We start from the raw sequence: 16,985 nt of genomic DNA on the forward strand, positions 1-16,985 counted from the left end.
TCTGCTAAACCTCGCTCAGCAGCTCAGGGTGTCTCCCTAGTGACAGATGGTAGACACTTAGTCTATTGTGGATGACAATTGAATGAAATTGTGCTTTAAAGTGGCCTCTAGCTAGCAATCCAGAAACAACATCTCCAGACACCTTTCTGAGAAATAAATAAATAAATATTTTTTTTAAAAGACAGCAAAAGCCAAATTCTCACAAATACACCAAAACTAAAACAAACCGTAATCAGAACCAGGATTTCCTACAAAATTAAAGGCAAGTACCACCAGCTTGAAAAAACTTTAAAAAACAGTTTCTCACTAAAAATAGATTAAATTCTTGGCCTAAAAGCAGGGCCATTCTTTGCTGCTCCTCCATGGTCTATTTCCTATCCAGAAACACAAGAAATCATATATTTCAGTCAACAATAAGAGCCCCACACAAAAAAGCCCAGGCACACATACACCTCTCTACCAAATAGACACTATGTCACAGAACATTCAGGGTGCTTGCTGCCCATCTCTTTCTACCTCGGCAACCCCAAAGAGTTGATAATAATGGTAGAATGAGAAAATGTATTTCAGGGACACTCGAATAAAGAATAAGACACATCGATATAGGTTGTATATGCATATGCATGCGTGTGCAGGCAGGAGGGTAATACCACCAAGCAGATTCTTCACTCCTTGCTCCCTTTAATTTTTGAGTCAGGGTCTCTCGCTGAACTGGAAGCTTAAGGGTTTGGCTAGGCTGTCTAGCCAATGAACCCCAGGAATCTGCCTGTCTCTAACAGTCTCCCACTGGCTGCCAGTGCTTGGGTTACTGATGCCTGTTGCCATACCTGGCCTTTTTATCATGATTCCTGGGCACCTGAACTCAAGTCCTCCTGCAGACCCTTTACCCACTGAGCCATCTGTCTCCTTGGACCTTTGATGTTAATTTTTTTAAGAGTCGGAGGGAAAGCTAAATATCCAGGTACTGGAAAGAAAGAAACATTGGTAAGCCTGACAGCGAAGATATATGATGATGAATCTTTCAAGCACTGAAGTATTTAAGGTAAAACATTTGACATGAAAGAAAACTTTATGCTGTTACTGTGAAAGACTCACACACACACACACACACACACACACACACACATCAGGTGGGTGGAGACAAGTCCAGTAGGGATAGAGTGAAAAAACAGTGTGCTAGAATACCAAGATGACAGTGTATGAATCTGCAATAGATAAGGTGATGCACATGATTACATGTCCCCACAGATGTCCTTACATATATGATCACATGAGTGACCAGCAAATGCATCTGTGAAATATTCAGTCAGCCCAGTGTTTCTTTGAAAGAATCGAGAACTCATAAACCCTAAAAAGCCCAGACACTTCCAATTTCCATGACCTACAATAGATGTGAATAAAGAATAGAAATGCTTAAGCACTTATATGACCATCCAATTCTCTTGAGGGAGGTGGGAAATAAGAGTAATGGAATACCTAAAACAGCAAGGCAGGATGCTGGATTAACTGAAGGGGGACGGGACTAGCCAAGGCACACTGGGGAGGGGGTCGAATGAAGCAGTTTAGGGGCACATATGTATGAGGATGCCACGATGAAGGCCCTTACTTTGTAAACCAGCCTATCAAATTAATTCTTAAAATCGTGTAGCCTGGAAGCTCTGCCAAAGAGCGTCAGCTCCAGGAAAGGTCCTTCTAAGAGCAGCGTCCTAACCCTTCTTCTGCGTTGGCTTCAGAACTCCAGCTAGCTTGGCAATGAATAAAACAAACCCCACCCAAACTGTGGTGATTTTTTCAAGTGTGTCATTTAGTGACACTAAAAATAAAAAAAATATATCCGTTAAGTAAAAACGGGAAATAAAACTGCCATTGCCATCCATTTCGGGAGTAAAAAAATGGTATTACCTATCAGACGGTAGACAAGCCCCAGTGCTGTATCCACAGCAGATCCAAGAGCATGAGGAGCTGATGGAGGATGACTGTTCAGTAGGTTTCTCTGGCTGCATATTTTCCATTATTTAAACTGGAGGCTCGGCCGCTCAACTCTCTTCTGGCGTGTTCTCCACTGTTCAGAGGAACTGACCCAGGCTCAGACTTGCCTTTTGTGTTTCCTGTCATGTTTTGACCTGCTGCTCCCTGCTCTTCACTTCTGTGGGACACCAGACCCCCGACACACACGTTTGTAGTGTAATGCACACTCATTATGAGCACAGTCTCTGGCTTTAAACCTCCTTTTTCAAATGCTGTTTTGGAGAAACAGCCATGCAACCCCTGGTTGTTACGTGTCCTTTTATGGCTGTGCCTCACTCAGCTAAGGTACCTGCTATGAGGGGCTTACATCTTCTACACAGTACATCAGGGACCCTGGAGGGGGAAGGTCTCCAGTCATTACTTCCCAAAAGAAGAAAAGGGATCAAAAATAAAGGATAAACTGAAACTTAGCCTATAGGTCTGTGATCTCCAGGGCCTCTTACAGGCTTTACAAAATTAAATGAATAACATATATACACATGTATATGTGTGTGTGTGTGTGTTGTATATATATATATATATATATATATATATATATATAAAATACAAAGTTGTTTTCAATTTGTTTGATTTGGTTCCTGTTTGTTTGTTTTTTTGAGATAGTCTTGTGTAGCCCAGGTTGGCCTCAAACTCATTATGTAACCGAGAATGACCTTGAACTCCTGATCCTCTTGCCTCTGATCTCCCAGCCTCTAGAATTTCAGGTATGCACCACCACACTTGCTGTAAAGTTACAGTACATACGTTTATGTACATGCATACATTTTAAAACCTTTACATTCTATATCAGTGCAGTAATTTGAACTATAGTAGAGATTGTTGTTTTACTTTTATTAAGTTTTAATTAATCAATCAAAGGTATGTTTGTTTATGGTAAGGTACATGCTATTTTGAAGTCTAACTACATTGTGAAATGGCTAAAACATGTAATGACTATGATATATATTTTGAACTTTCAGACATACATAAAAATACATGTTCTTTTGTATTACCTATGATTTCTCAATTTGAATGTGTTTACTTTTTCTGATTTATTTTTTTAGTTAAAATAATTAACCGTCTTATTTCTTCAACAAGTATGTTTACTAAATATCTTACAGCACGTGTTCTCAGTTCAGAATTGTGGCAGCAATAAAATTGACAGTTTCCTATAAAGAAACTATGGAGACTTGCTGTAGTCAGTCATGATACCAAATATATATATATATATATAATCTTTGTTTCTGGACAGATATCATTGAACTGAGTCCTTGTGCCAAAAAGACAATCTGCACGATCAAAGTCATACATGTAATATTCAAGTGTGATACCATTCTCTCCCCTATGCAGACGAGGTTCCAATGTCTCTCTTACACTGGACATGAGTAGCCTGGGGAATGTGGAACCTTTTGTGGATGTTTCAACCCCCCGGGAGAAGATAGCCATGGAGTACCTGCAGTCAGCCAGCCGCATCCTCACAAGGCCACAGCTGAGGGAGCTTGTGGCAAGTTCCCACTTACTTCAAAGTGAATTCATGGTGAGCCTGCGCTTTCTCACCCGGTTTTAATATTCTCGGCACTAGAGCCAGAAATGGTGCTGCCCTCTCTCAGGCAGCTCACGGTGGGCAAATGGCCGCAAGGCAAACAGTAAAGAGCCATGGCTTCAGAGTCACCAGCTGTTTCCTCGCCTGTTGATTGATGGTTCAGGCGATGACACAGTTCGTGACTGACCCAGAGCCGGTAAGAGTCAGCAGTAGCTCTGGAGGGTCCAGCAGAGAATTCGAGCTTAGGAAACAGCATTTCTGTGATTGTGGGGAACTGAATCGTTCAGGTTTCCTGGAGGCCTGGAATCAAAATGGAAAGTGGCAAAAGTTGAAACATAAGAAAGGGGAAAAAAAAAAAACCACACATTTTAATACATGTTTAGGAATGGGACTTAGCCTTACTTTAGAAAAGCCACTGCATCTGCAGGTACTAGACAGGAACAGACTGGAGACTCTGGAGGTAATTCCATGGAAACCAGAACTCAGAATGTGTCAACACTAAAAATATGCTTAGAGAAATGAAGAGAATCCATGACACTGAGCAAAATGTTAGTTTCATTAAATGAGGTAGCCAAAAGAAATGGGCAGTACTCAAGGGTTTTGTTTTGTTTTGTTTATTGTTTTTTTAACTTGGGCAATGATTCAAGAAAGACCAAGTGTGGCATTCAAAGGATGGTAAGTGGTATATGACATTCAGTTTTGGAAAATCAGTATTGCATCGGGTAACTTAATGTACAGTAAGATGTTATGCACAGAGAACAGAGTCAGAGTCGACCTTCTAGGTATTGCCTGAGGGAATACTCACTTAGATGATTTTACATCATGAAGCAGTTACCCAGCTTGAGCTCTAGTGATTAAGTATAATAAATAGATGGTTCTGTGGTCAGTTCAGGTATCTGGAGCCAGACTAGTTGAGAAATATCAGTAATCTGCTAGCCTCGCTATAATGACATCAACTGTCATCAAGCTTCCAAAGTAAAATACCAATGTGGAATTTTAAAAATGAGACACCCTAGTGTGTCATGTTTTTATGTGTGAAGCAAATGAGAGCCAGAGACGACAGAGCACAGCATATCAAAGACATCTAGTGCCTGTTCTGGGGCTGACAATATGTCTTTGTTTATGAAAAAGCCTTTGACATAGCCTACTTCCCTAGAAGGAAAGATGAGGTTAGCAAGGAGAGCAACAATGTGAGATCCTGACAGATGGTCAATGTGTGTCAGAAAACAGAGTAAAGTGAAAGAGAAAGGCCATAAAAATGTCACCTTCTCTGGGGCATTGTCAAAGCAGACTAACTTTTTAAAATGATCAAAAATGAGCATGTGGGTTGGGGAGTTGTGTTAGTTGGCAGAGTGCTTGCCTAGCATACATGAAACCTTGAGTTTGGTCCCCAGAACCATAGAAACCTGAAATAGTGGTGCATGCCACTCAAAGGAGAGGAAGGTGGATCAGAAATCCAGAGTCACCTCTTAGCTCCACAGCCGGTTTGAGGTAAGCCAAGGCTACGTGAAATCTTGCCTCAAAAAAAAGAAAAAAGAATAGAAAAGCTTTCTCTTGAATATTCAACAACTTTATTTTGATGACTTGGAACTAAGAAACTTAAATGTTTCCATGGTATAGAGACTCCCTTAAATGTCTAAAATAACAAAAAATTAATGAAGTGACTCTTTTAAAAGAGAGGTGCTCTTCTCTGTAACCAAGTTTTCAGTTCATGGGATAGCCTGGCTCTCCTGGAGTTTTCAGACTGTCAGAATATGGAGACAACTTGAGTGAAGTTCTGGATGAACTTCCTCGTTTCATTATTGTTATTTTTCCAAAGAAAACTGGAACAAAGGGAACTTGTAAAAATAGGAGACAGTGAGTGTGGTCAAAGTACATCATATGTATGCATGAAAACAATGTAAGACAAAGATATTTTATAAGATGGAGGATTTAATGTTCATTAGTCACCAAATAACACAACAGTCATTTTATGTCATATCACCTTGATTTTTTTCAGTCCTTTTAAGAACTTTATGTTAATAAATACTGTATGTTTATAAGCAAATCTTAAAATATTTGCCGATGTCCTTTAGAAAATTCTTGCTCATTTCTTGAGTTCAGTCACATAAGGATACTCTCAGTTTTAGGTCTCATGGGTGGACATAGGCCTACTTCTGTCCTAACTCTTCCCTCTTTGATTATTTGAGTCATGTGATAAATATTCTTCCTAGATAAGAATATTCCATTCTCCTTAAGCAGGAGAAAAGTGGATCCCTTTTCTCAAACGTATTCTGTTTATAGCCACAAATGAAACACTGCAATTATAAAAGAGCTCTTAACTTGAAAACATTTCAGCACGTGGATCAACACAACAATACAATTCCATAATCCTTCCACACTCTATCACTTTCAGAGGGAATTTTTAACAATTCTAAAAGAATCACAATTGATATTAAAAGACTGAAAATTTTGCTGATCTTATAAAGCTTTTTGAAGAAAGGTGAATATATTGTGTTTTTTTAAGTATTCTCCTAAGTGATGTCACAGCAACACATACTATCCAAGCAGTGTGTTTTCTGTCTCTGTAGTAACTACATACAAAATAGTACTTCCAAACACTCAGGGATGCCTCTTAGAAGTCAGCACACAGGCTGCATTTTACCTCTTTATGAAAGGAAAGATGTTGGTCAGCCAGCAGGGTAGTCTGTTGTTTTATAAATGACTTTGAAGATCATGGAGCCAAAGCCCCCTGTGAAGATTTTCTTTGTGTCAGCATTAGATACACAATTCAATATCATTTATTTTTGCAGGAAATACCAATGAACTTTGTGGATCCCAAAGAAATTGATATTCCACGTCATGGAACAAAAAATCGTTATAAGACCATTTTGCCAAGTAAGTTTCTTGAGCTAATAGCTTGCCTTATAAAACCATGTTGCCCATTCACTTCCACCTCACCCTTTCCAATACCCATAATACCTAATAGACACTAAACTTAAAGTTGAAATATGTAGGTCAAGACTAGTCACCACTAAAGTTATCTGAGGTAGAATAACATCATTTCATGTTACGTTCATCATAATGACCAGCTCACAATTTCAGAAGATCCATGGTTCTAAAGCACCATTGCACCACACATCATGGTTAAACTGATTTTCATCCTAGAGTTAAATAATTCCAAGCATGAAGGAAAAGGAAGTTGAATCCTGCCTTGGACCATATATAAAAATTAACTCAGATACTTGCATGTAGATAAGAGCTAAACAAGAGAGAGAGAGAAAGCACAGATGCTCAGAAGCTTGACGTAGCCAATGGTTTCTTAGATGACACCAAGAGTACAAGCCACCAAAAAACAAATGGGATGCACTTCATTGGAATACTAAAGTTTTACGTTTCAAATGTCATCATAAAAAAGTAAAATATAACCCACAGAATGAGACAATAGTTATAAAACAAACATTTGATAAGAAACTTATACACACAATCTAAAACATATTCTAACAGCCCAATATTAAAGACAGCAAAGCAATTATTTAGGATTTAATTTTTTTTATTTTTTGAAATTAAGATATAACTGCATCATTTTCTCCTTTCCTTTCCTCCCCCTACCCTTCCCATATGTCTGCCTTGCTCTTCCTCAGACTCATGATGTCTTTTTTCTTTGTGTGTTCATATATAATATATACAACTTACATGCATATATATTCTATAGTATATGTGCATATATATTATATGGTATATGTACATGTATATCATATATATTTATGTACATTCCTAATGTATAAATATGGCCTGTTCAGTCCATATAATGTTAAGACAGTACTAATAGATAATCTCATGAAGTCCTAACCTTAGGCAAAGAACCACAGGTAACTAAGGAATGCTGAGAGCAGGAAAAACGGTCTTCCCCAGGGAAGAGCTCCCTGATTGGTTATCTATTACCAAAAGATCAGCCCTGAAATCATAGCTATATAAATAACAAAGCAGTTTTCAAAGTGCTTGACTAGAAACTCCTTTTAGAAGGCAAACAGCTGACTAATACACATAAAAGATGATGGGCATTGTTATCCATCAGAGAACTCAGAAGCAAAGAGAGACATCACTTCCTATCCACCATGATTATCATTACGATAAGAATACACAATAAGATGTTGACAAGGATGTAGAGAAATTGGAACCTTTAAATGTTGCTAGCAAGACTACAAAGTAGCTGCTTAATCATCTGTAGTTCCTCAACAGTTAAGGTTTGATGGGTCTTGGGGATACAGCTTATAGTAGAGGATTTGCCTAATGTCACAAGGCCTTAGCCTTGTTTTCTCTCACCACAAGAAAAAATGTTTTTATATATATATATATATATATATATATATATATATATATATATATATGTATGTATGTATGTATGTATGTATATATATGACCCAAATAATAAGGTAAGTTCACCCAAAATTGTACATTAAATATTAATAGTAGTATAGTTCATATTAACTAAAAAATAAAAACAACACAAATTCCCATCAACCAATATGAGGATCTGTAAATGTTAGTGTATCTACACAAGAGGATGAATAAGCAGGAGTCAGGTATAAATAACAGCTACTAAAAATGGACTCTTTAGGAACTAAATATCAAATGGAAATCATAAACAACATAGAAGTGAGTCAAACATGGTCCCTTCCCTCGAGGGTCTTGCCACAACCCATCGAGGTCAGGTAGAATTGTAAGCACTTAGAATATAATTTGGCAAATGCTGAAATAAAAGTCAAGGAAACCAGGCCAGGAAAGTGGATGCTTCATTTCCCAGAGAAAGCCAGGACTTCTGAAAGGTGTATTTGCAGGGACTGAGCCCTAAGTAATAAGGAACTATCATGTAAAGAAGGCATAAGAAATAGAATGTACAAATTCCTAAAACCCACAAGAGATTAATTATCCTTGCTGTCAAGATAGATCGACCATGCAGTATAGATGGGAATGTAGCTGGCAAGGAGGCTGTGGGTAAAGATAATTAAAGGCTGCTGTCCTCCACTAAGGAGAGTGTGGAATTCATCCTTCAGGCTTCCACTCTCTAGAAGAGCAAGCACAAGCCCCTTAGAGCAAAGTAACTTCCCAATTTAAACTATAAAATGAAATGAAAACTTCAGTTCCTCGGTTCCTACTAGCCACTTATCAAATATTCAGTTTCCACATGTGGCTGATGGCTTCCTGTGGTTAGTGGCTACACAGAACAACTAAAAATAATTTCCTCCAAATTTAGACATTACGGCAGGTAGACTGTATTTATTACAAGATAGAAGAGGAAGAATCAGCACACTGAGCCAGCCATTCAGGACTGTCCAGGCCGCTGTCATCACAGTAGGTGTCCAAGTGGCCAAGTCATGGAGCCTTTGGGCTTCATTTTAAACTGAAAGGAATACTTGTTATATTGATTAAAAAAAAAATTGTCTTTGTAGAGCTTGGTTCTTATTCGATATGAGGATCATGCCTTTAGTTTCCGTCTAAGGAAAGAAACTGATACTTATTCACACATTCTAGACATGTAGAACACAGCTATTATAGAACTGAATCCTGACAATATTAATTCTTCTAAAACAAATTTCATATATTCATATATATTATATATGTGAATGTTATTTGTTTAATTATATTATTAACACATATTTATTAAAAACAACTAAAATATCAGAGTTGAAATAAGTTGGAAATGTATTTACCACTCAGGTAGAAGCTTCCCTGGTTGATCTGGCAGCCTTGCCATGTTGTGCATCCAGAACTTTCTTTCTGGTTAAGGCCTGCTTGTATTCTCACAGTCCAAGACTGTGGTCACCACGACAGTGTCCCAAGCAGCAGGAAGAAATGAAAGGCAGTATAAAGAAATCATCACCTCTCTTTTTATCGCCATGACCATAAAGTGATGTCATACACATCACTCTTCACTTACAAATGACAACCAAATTGTGTAGCCACAACTAACTGCAAGAGATGGTAAGAAGGGAGTTGCACACTGTGCAAACACTGAGGCTCCCAGCAAGAACCTGGGCTCTTGTCACCGAAGAAAGAAGGGCAAGTGAATACCAGGAGACAAGTAGCACTGGCACACATCTGGCGCCATGTGTCTGCACATCTGGTGTGGGACACAACTATACATGCTTTTGTGTGTGTGCTTCCGTAGATGACTGATCCCAGATGGCTGCGCATCATGCTCAGGAAGAATCTCAAGGGCTCTGCACAGACCAAGGCCAGCACTTAGGCCCCGCCCCCATGCTGCCACTCACGGAACCTGGTTACCAAGTGCTACTAGCTACCTCCACTATTTTGGAGACACTTTCTTTAAAATGAATGCAAAAGTGGGTGGAAATGGCCTATGCAAGTAAAGGCCAGTCTTCTCCCAACCAGGTGTTGTAGGAAATGTGTAGACACTTGCCTTGATTTCAGAACTAGAGGCGATGGCACAGTTTCAAATGATTTGTGTCGTGTGACTTCTCCACAGAAACTGTCCTGTGAGGGCCCTAGCCGATAAGGCTGCCATAGGACACACTCCCAGCATACACACACACACACACACACACATACACACACACACACACACACACACACACACACACACACACGCACGCACGCACACTCGCACACACATGTGCACACATGCACACATGCTCACACAAGCGCGCACACATGCTCACACAAGCGCGCACACACGCACGCACACGCGCACACATGCACACATGCACGCACCCACCTACTCTAGTTTACTTCAGAACAATTTGTCCATCAAGACCCTTCATAGAAACTCCCATAAGGGCTGAAGGCCCACCTCCCAAAAGAGGTCCATGTTGCTGAGCCCCAGTTCCTTACCCTCTCTCTCTCAGGTCACACTGGACTCCTTAACAGACCCACTGAGCATCTTCACAGGCATCCTGCTTCTTTCCCGCCATCTGAAAACACTCAGGAAGTTTTGTAGTGTTTTGGGTGAAATTGGGTGAAGGCCTGCCCCTGTGAACCAAGATTCTATTTCAGTTTGGAAAGTGCTGAAGGAGCCGTAGCCACACTACCTAAGGGAACATTTTTTGTAGATTCACGGGTTGAATCGTGTAAGATCTCTAAAGCAATGAGAGCAGTGTGACAGCCAATAGTGATCGATAATGTTTGCTACTTTTATAAACAGACTGAAAGCGTGATAAGTTGAGCTGTGTTTTTTAACCTTTTCCCCTGGCTTGCCCCATCCTCACACCCATCCTGATATCATATGTTTCAATCTCACTCAATCAAGGGACACTGCTGAAACACATGCTGGCGAGGCCAGGCAGGGTCCTGAAGGGCTGGATCGGATGATGGGTGAGGGCAACCCAATTCTTTTCAGAAGGAAGGGGAGAAAAGTAGGGCTGTAAATGCAGACTCTAAAGAAAAAGAGAAGGATCCAAATGAGGAAGGAGATAAGAATCAGAACTCCATCAAAACATGCCATGACCTATGTCAGAATCAGGAGTCAGTGGGGGGAAATGTCACAGCTAGATGAAGAGATGGACACTCACACGTACCAAAGACAAACACCGACACTGGGTGAATAGCCTTGAACTTACTCACTTCTCTCTGCTGCTTATAGTTGCTCTAGAGACTTTTTGAAAAGTACATCTGCTCAATGTGTTCTCTCTGGTTTCCTCCTTAGATCCCCTCAGCAGAGTGTGTTTAAGACCAAAAAATATATCCGATGCATTGAGTACTTACATTAATGCTAATTATATTCGGGTAAGTAACTATGCATTTCTCTCTGGTTGGCATGTTGACTTACTATTTTATCTTTTTTCCTCTAAAATGCCCCCAAGCTTTATTTCTTTCTTCTTTCCCAAAATAAAGTTCTCTTTAATTTGATCACTTGCAACATGAATTGCTAAACAGTCTTATTAATAAAAAACATAGAGCCAAATATTGGGGTGAAAACTGAGAGATCAGAGAAATAGAACAAGCCAAACCACAAGTTCTGACCGCTAGGAAATCCTCAGCCTGAGAGACCTACTTCCTGTAGACTCATGCCTGTCTACCTTTCTGTGCCCTGCCATCTTACTTCCTCTCTCCGCCCAACTACATCACTTCCTCTTTCTGCCCAGCTCTATCACTTCCTATCTGCCTTTATAAACCTCCAGACCTCTATGGTTCACTAGTGCTGGGATTAAAGGCGTGTGTCACCATGCCTGGCTCTGTTCCCAGAGTTCTGCCTTGAACTTGCAGAGATCAGAATGAATCTCTGCCTCCTGAATGTCAGGATTAAAGGCGTGTGCTACCACTGCCTGATTTCTGTGTTTAAAATTGTGGTTGACTTTTTCCTCTGATCTCCAGGCAAGTTTTATTTGTTAGAGCACAAATAAAATGTCACCCATTGTGATACCATATGTTTCAATTAAAATAAAAAATTGCTAGTGTTTTCATGTATGGTGTATGTATGTTATAGTCACATCAACACCAGTGATACGGGATTTACTGTGAGTCCTCCTTGGCTGTGAATGCCTGAGTTGTACAGGCTCCATGTGCATGCTCTGTAAAACTGAACTTTACAACCCTCACTGCCAAATGGCCAGCTGGATTTTCTGGGAAGCACCATATATGCGCCTGGTGGTACTGGTATCAAGGCAGCTGCTTTTGAACTACCACAACTCTGTTATTCTGAAGATCCCCCCCCCCAAATGTCCACTGTAATCCATAAACATGAGCAAATATATTTGTCTCTCTACTCCAAATAGGGCTACAGTGGTAAGGAGAAAGCGTTCATTGCCACGCAGGGCCCCATGATCAACACGGTGAATGACTTCTGGCAGATGGTTTGGCAGGAAGACAGCCCCGTGATCGTCATGATCACCAAACTCAAGGAGAAAAATGAGGTATGATGTTTAGCCCAGTTCTGAATGTTATACACATGACTCCTGCTATATGGGAGAGATCTGGAGTACATGAGATCGCCACACACTTACAAAATAGTCATATAAAATGGAATATAGATGTTAAGTGGCAAGGTCACTTTTACCTTCAGCAGATGATAATTGGCATTGTTCTATGAGCGACAACCTTCCTTCAGGCAGTTTAGCACGTGGCATACACGTATCGCATTTGCACACATGTATCTCAGTGAAGACATAAAGGGCAATGAGGTAAAAATTATTCCAAAAGCAAGTCATTTTATTTTATTTATTCACAGATGCCATTCTGGTGGTTGGCAGCTGTATATATATATATATATATACATACATATGAAGAAATAAATATATAATAAACATAAGCAAATAAAATATAGCAAGATCCCTTTGCTGGTAACTTTTCCTTCCTAGTAGGAGAAACACAGTAAATCTGTTAATAACAGCAGAGGAGAAGGGATAGATTCTGTTGGATACAAACCAGACCAAGACAAGGGAGTGGCTGGGCAGTACAGTGGGGAGGAGTGGGTGACAGCCTGAAACAGGGACAAGCGGGGACTCCTTAGGAAAATGGGACTAAAGGAAGCATTGGACAGAGTGATAACAACTTTTCCAATGCCTTTATAGTAAGGACCCCGCCCCCCAAAAAACCCCAGACAAATAGATTTATTTCCACGCTGGCAGTCTTTTCTAAGGATTTGTGTTGCAGAATGACTTATTCTATATTTCACACCATAAGAACAAAATTGAGCAGTTCCCGGAGGCGGCCATTTCAAATGCTCTTTGTGTGTTAGGTGTCTTGCTGGAATAATTGATAGTCTACTTTAGTTAATATTTGTTCTTGTTGTTTTCTTGTCAAAATTATCAGACCATTTAGGGCAACTAAGATTTCTCTCTCTCTCTCTCTCTCTCTCTCTCTCTCTCTCTCTTTTGCCTTTCAGTGAATTATAAGTTCTCCTGTATAATTCTGCTACTAGTTGAGACAAAACAAGCCTACAAGACTTAAAAACTTTTAAAAGCTTGCTGTTTTCTTTCATTTTTTTTTTTGCTGTAATGAATGAAATACATCCTAGAAAAATAGTATGTTTTTTGCCAATAGATGACATATTGTATCTCTCTGTATTTTTGTGCATCTGATATGAAAGCCTAAGGTAGCACAGTAGAAATAAGCCCTAATGTTCTCAGCCTTGTCACATCCAGTGCCAACCTGTTGATGTATTAACTCATTGACAGTCTCTACACAGTTGTTTAAAATGCATGTTCCAGCTTAGTGGTGGAAAGGATTCTCCAAGTTTCAAAGGTGTACCTCTTCATGTGCACACCAGTGTATACATGCAGAGAATTGATATAATATGGTGACTGGTTAACCCGAAGAACCTTCCATTGTAACCCAGTTACACTGGGTAAACTATGAAATTGCATGCATGGCAAAACTTTTAAAAAATTAAAGGAATTTCCAAATTTTAATGAAAGGTGTAAAACCAGGGAAGTATGATTTCTTATGTTTTCGTGACCTCCAAGAATTAGAGACAAACAAGGCTTACAGGAGCCAGGAGTTATAACGTGAGCACCTGTAAAGGATGTGACAAAAATAAAAACAAAGGCGAACCACACAATTAAACCTGTCTACCAAATTAGGACTATAAGAAGAAATTGTCTAAATCTGGCTTTCTTGCTTGATTAAAAACTCTCTGTTGATTATTCAAAACTGATAAACCTCAGATTTTAAAAACCAGAAAATACCAGGTAGAGTACTTAACATAGGCAGCAATACCAGATTGGCATTGCATTATATATACTTTTTAAAAGCAAAAACTACACACACACACACACACACACACACACACACACACACACACACACACACAGGCACGTGCACTCGCACGCGCGCGCGCATGCGCGCACACACACACACATTATAGAACTTCCAGAAACTAAAAAGAAAATCAGTGCCCTCCAATCATGAAAAAGATCAGAAATGTGCTGTCAGTTCTTTACTTTGTTCTTTTTGATAGTTTTTATCCTTAGAACATTTCATACACTTGTACAGTGTATACTGATCATGTCTATCCAACCACTACCTTCCTTCAAGCCCTCTAGTGCCTGCCTAATTGGAGCTTTTCAGGGTGGGAACTAAGGTTGGGAGTCAGAGAACATTCCTTAAGCACTGTAGTTATGGAACACATTTTTAAAGAAACCTACTCTGAGCAATTGGAACTATGTCAAAGCCCCAGTGAATGGTTACCCTTTTTTAATCCCAAGACCAAGGCTATAAGCCTACCAGAACTGCTCAGGGGCTGAGCTGTATGTTAAAATGATGCAGGGTTCGTCCCCTCAGGGTGTGCAGGCTTTCTCCACCCCGCACCCAGAGGGGAGGTTCATCCTCTGGGGGTGTGCAGGCTCCCTCTCCACCCTGCACCCACAAGGGAGAAGAGCTCCTTTTCCCGATTTTTCTGCTTCCTTTCTCTGTTTTCACTGTGCCCACAGGAGAGCTGTGTGGATCTGTGAAAGCTAGAATACTTTTGAAAAAATAATTCTCACATTAAAATGTTGTTAAGTGTTTTGTTTTTCCCTTTGGCTGCATAACTCGGAACTTAGAGGCATGCTTTATGGGTTTGTTTTTCGCTTTTACCATTTGGCCTCTTATCTTTTTAACGTTTGAGATACACTCCCAGGGATACGGAAGTCAAACATGTTATATATTAGCTGTGTAATCTGCCACTTGTTTTATTTCCTGTAGCCAGTCATAATCCAAAACAGTAAAAGACCGTGTTTTTAACCATTCCTTCACTTTTAAATTAACATAAAAATCCTTCGTGCCCAGGCATATTACATATGTGATATCATGGAGGAAACTCTAATGTTCTACAGGAGAAAATGGTTCTGAGAAGTCCACTTTAAAGGAACACTCTGTAGGTTCACACCACCAGGGAAATGCTGGCTGCTGAACATGGGCCAGCTCTCAGCTGTGTCCAGTGTCATTGTTTAGAATAGACAAACATTTCCTCCGAAGAATACGGAGGTGGAGATATCTTTAGATGTTCCCACGCTTTACATGTTTATGATTGTTCACTTTCTAATAAGTAAAGAAATGAATAGTCACCATCTTCCTTTTAATAATCCTAATAACCTCAGGTACATTTTGCAAAATGAGGCTAAACAAAAAAATTTTTTTTTTAAAAAAAGCAAACAACTAGAGCTGAAGAATGAGTTTTCAGAATAAAAGAGAGCTAGTTGTTGCGGGCAGTTTTGAGTTCTTTCATTTTTGTGTTTTCAAGTGAGTCTCCACATGAAAAGAATTCCTAATATTGGAAGTATCATACAGAACTTGGCAATCAACTTCCTGTAATAATAAATTCAACAGCAGCAAAAAAAAAAAAAAAAATCCTTCTGAAGTTAAGTGATATTGAACAGTGTCCACCTTCTTTTAGCATGGATTATTTTATTACTAGAGAAGGTGACTGTGACAGTAGAGTCAAAACAGGCGGGTGGTGGAGACGGCAGATGCGGCTCAGTGTCAGAGTACTCGCTTAGGCTATGGAGGTCCCGGGGATCCAGGACCTAGAAATAGGAAGGGAAGGAGAGAAGGAGGGGAGGGAGGGAGGGAGGGAGGGGGGAGGGAGGAAGGAAGGCAGAGAGGGAGGGGAGTATGGAGGGAGGAGAAGAGAGAAAGACCAAAAGAGAAAAGAAAAAAGAATGGCAGACAGACAGACAGTCTTATTTGAGCTCACTGTGATGACTCATGCCTATAGTCTCAGCACTTGGGGATCACAAGGTCAAGGCCCACCTAAGCTGCATAGTGCAACCTTGTCTCTCCTCTCTCTCTCTCTCTCTCTCTCTCTCTCTCTCTCTCTCTCTCTCTCTCTCACACACACACACACACACACACACACACACACACACACACCCCACAATGTTTACAGTCTTACAGTGAGTCCAAGTCCTTGGGCACCCCTGACTGTCACTCGCTGTAGCTCCCTCTTCATCTTGGAAAGGAAGGAAGGAAATGCTGAGCACATCACACGGGCCATGGAAAATGTTGATATCCCTGTTGTGCACTGAGTTCGTTTGCTAAGCACTATCCAATGTCAATACCTCGGTCATTTATGGAGTGCGTTAATGCGTGATTAGTAACACCAGTACTGTAGAGCAAGAATGAGAAAGAACTGGACTTCCCTGGGATTGTGCTTAGCACATGCTACACGAGAAAACTTCTCAGAGGGAAGAGACCCTTTTAGTAGAACCTGCAAGTTAGCATGGGATGGGTTCCATGTTTTAATTCAGGCTTGGTTGATGCCGAGGCCCATATGCTTAATCATTGCCCTCCTGCAGTAGTAGCAGGCCACACAAGGAAGGACTGTGGGAAGATAAGCAGCCTGCTGTTGGTCCCAGAAAACAATACGATTCTGAATTTACCTTTCTTGAAGTGGAGAAATGACGGATCCTAGCATACTTTGGTCAAGTACTTAACACAGGCATGTCTCTTTCTCTACTTCTGTGCACTTCTGTCTGAATTAACAGCGTGACTCAAGTTTTATGTGGATACCCCATTT

The 16,985-nt window shown here is 40.2% G+C and overlaps 1 protein-coding gene across 2 annotated transcripts in view; it reads left to right on the forward strand.

Moving 5' to 3' along the window:
* Nucleotides 1-16,985, forward strand: part of Ptprr (protein tyrosine phosphatase receptor type R) — a 234,697-nt gene that overhangs the window by 184,812 nt on the left and 32,900 nt on the right. For both annotated transcript variants that reach the window (XM_036170115.1, XM_036170116.1), the window contains 4 exons: nt 3,358-3,544; nt 6,343-6,427; nt 11,196-11,275; nt 12,265-12,402. In XM_036170115.1, the coding sequence (XP_036026008.1) occupies nt 3,358-3,544; nt 6,343-6,427; nt 11,196-11,275; nt 12,265-12,402 (490 nt within the window). The remainder of the gene's footprint in view (nt 1-3,357; nt 3,545-6,342; nt 6,428-11,195; nt 11,276-12,264; nt 12,403-16,985) is intronic.

The sequence above is a fragment of the Onychomys torridus genome, chromosome 20 (assembly GCF_903995425.1).
Source record: "Onychomys torridus chromosome 20, mOncTor1.1, whole genome shotgun sequence".
Lineage (NCBI taxonomy): Eukaryota > Metazoa > Chordata > Mammalia > Rodentia > Cricetidae > Onychomys > Onychomys torridus.